Source organism: Lonchura striata, chromosome 12 (assembly GCF_046129695.1).
Source record: "Lonchura striata isolate bLonStr1 chromosome 12, bLonStr1.mat, whole genome shotgun sequence".
NCBI classification, from domain to species: Eukaryota; Metazoa; Chordata; class Aves; order Passeriformes; family Estrildidae; genus Lonchura; species Lonchura striata.
In genome coordinates, this window is record NC_134614.1 from 12,947,053 (window position 1) to 12,949,449 (window position 2,397).

Sequence of the window (2,397 nt, forward strand, 5' to 3'; positions counted from 1 at the left end):
TCCCTATAGCTGCTGCCATAGGAATTATGTCCAATGGGATAGTATGACCTGACTACACCACACTTCCCTGGATCGCACACAAATCCACAGTGCATATCTGAGAATCCCACTGTAGGGTGGGTTCAGGCAAAAAGTAATCTGACAAAGTCATAAGGGTGGTAAAACAGTAAAAGACATTGCCCAGGGAAGCTGTGGATGCCCCATCCCTGAAAGTGTTCAAGCCCAGTTTGGTTGGGGCATTAAGCAACCAATTGTAGTGGAAATAGTCCCTGCCCATGGCAGGGGACAGGGATTAGATGACCTTGAAAAAATGTCACTTCCCATGGAAACCATCTTATGATTCTATGGCAGTCCTACATCACAGCTGTGTCAGCACAGTTATATCCAGCAGCTGCAGCATCATGTGCATGATCTACACTAATAAACAGAAGGCCAGTGACAACCAACTCACCCTGGAATGTGGTGAGGACAACTGAGCCAGGATTGGCTCTGAGGTCACAATCTCATGGTTTGTGAGCAACGGGTTTGAAAAGAATGTAGTCAAGGAGCTCTTGGCCTTGCACTGCAGCAGGACAGAGCAGCTCATGGGGTGGACTGAACATCTGTCTACCCCTGAGAACTGCAGTGTCACTGGGTGCCCAGGAGTCTCTGCATGCTGATCAACCTTGGTGGAAGAGAAATAAGCAAGCATCTTCCAAACAACCCCAGCTTTCCTTTGAGATGGTAGATTACTACAACGTCCTTGGACTGCAAAAAAATGCCTCACAGGATGATATTAAGAAATCCTACCACAAACTGGCACTAAAATGGCATCCTGATAAGAATCCCAGAAACAAGGAGGAAGCTGAGAAGAAATTCAAAGAAATTGTCGAAGCATACGAGGTTTTGTCCGACCCTCAGAAGCGATCACTCTATGACCACTCTGTTGAGGAGAGCAGAGCCCGCAGAGAGAGAAATGAAGCGGATTATTACAGCTTTGATTTCCATCATGGATTCCCCCATGAAGAAGAGGTCTTTGAAAGCATGTATCCATTTACATGTATTTTCTTGAACCCTTTAGACATCAGAATCAATGGTGAGAACTGGCAGACCGTAAGTGGAAGAGAAGGAAGGTTCAGGGAGCAGTCTGTGCGACGGAATTCATTCTGTAGCAGCGGGCACCCCACCTCTTTCTTTGCTGAAAACACATCTGGGCCATATGGTATCAGAACAGTGATAGCCACTACTGAAGTGATCAATGGCAAGACCATCACCACCCGGAAAATCTTTGAGGATGGACAGGAGACAAAAGAAGTGGAAGAAGATGGCCATCTGAAGTCTGTAATAATTAACGGGAGAGACTACCTGAATTCTTAATGTCACCAGCACAAGCATTAACTGCAAGCTGTGGAATGTGCTCTCATAGCTCAACTGATGCGATCTACTACAAGCAGTATCAATAAATACTGAGTTCATGACACAACCGTGCAGACTTCTCAATGGTTGGGAACTAAATATTTCACAGGTAAAGATATAGTTATGCTAAACTAAAGAGTGTGAGTCCACAAAGCCTGAATGAGGTGATAGATAGTGATTATTCAGCAAATATGTATCACAGATACATATGAAAGCAACCTTGTTGGTTTGCCAAAGAGACCAAGTTGATTAATACAGCAATAGGAGACAAGCTGGTTTGTGGACCCTATAACAAGCTATAGGTTCCCTTCCCACTCCTTGACATGCCAGTGTTAAATTCTACCCGCTGGATGAATAAAGCTTTATGTGACTCTCATACACAACCCTGATACTAAGTGAAGAATATCCTTCCTATTTTGTATATAAGAAGATGTATATCCATTGAAAAAAAGTTTTTATACATGGGTAAGAAGGTTATCAGGAGTCAGTGGGACATGGAGAGCCTAGAGAAGAGAGAATGTCATAGAAAAGAAAAAAAGCAGAGGAAGGAATAAAACATCATTCTTCCAACTGTAAAAGAAAACTGAGGCTTTCTTGAGAATGCCCTGCAAATTATGACCAGACACCCTGATGGAAGTACTGCATAGCTCAGGGGCTGAAACTGAGCAGGGAAAAGGTGAATCTGGCTCTTGGACTGGGACAATCTATATTCCCTCTCTGCCTGGATTCATTCAGACACAAAGAGCTAAATTGAAACCATGAGCCAACAGATTCCAGGGGGCTGAGTTTAGCTCCCTCTTTGTGCAAAGCTGGATGTGAAGACTTAGATGATGCTTTACCATCCTTATTGTCTTGCTCACAGCTGCAAGAGCCAGTTCACAATGCATTTCTTGCACAGCCTGCCAGCACGCTGTTCTCATCCTCCTGTGAGCTACAGAACACACTCCCCATGTTTCCGCCCTCCCCTGGGCTGACATGAACTGATGAGCCTTGTTTCTTGCT

At 44.5% G+C, this 2,397-nt stretch overlaps 1 protein-coding gene across 1 annotated transcript; it reads left to right on the forward strand.

The window, feature by feature from the left end:
• Nucleotides 1–632: 632 nt before the first annotated feature.
• Nucleotides 633–1,356, forward strand: DNAJB8 (DnaJ heat shock protein family (Hsp40) member B8). Its single transcript, XM_021534216.3, has one exon. It carries the CDS (start codon nt 721–723, stop codon nt 1,354–1,356), a length of 636 nt encoding a protein of 211 aa, XP_021389891.1. The 5' UTR covers nt 633–720.
• Nucleotides 1,357–2,397: the final 1,041 nt, after the last annotated feature.

Excerpts from the sequence above, each read along its gene's own strand:
- DNAJB8 (XM_021534216.3), top strand. The coding sequence starts at position 721 with ATGGTAGATTACTACAACGTCCTTGGACTGCAAAAAAATGCCTCACAG.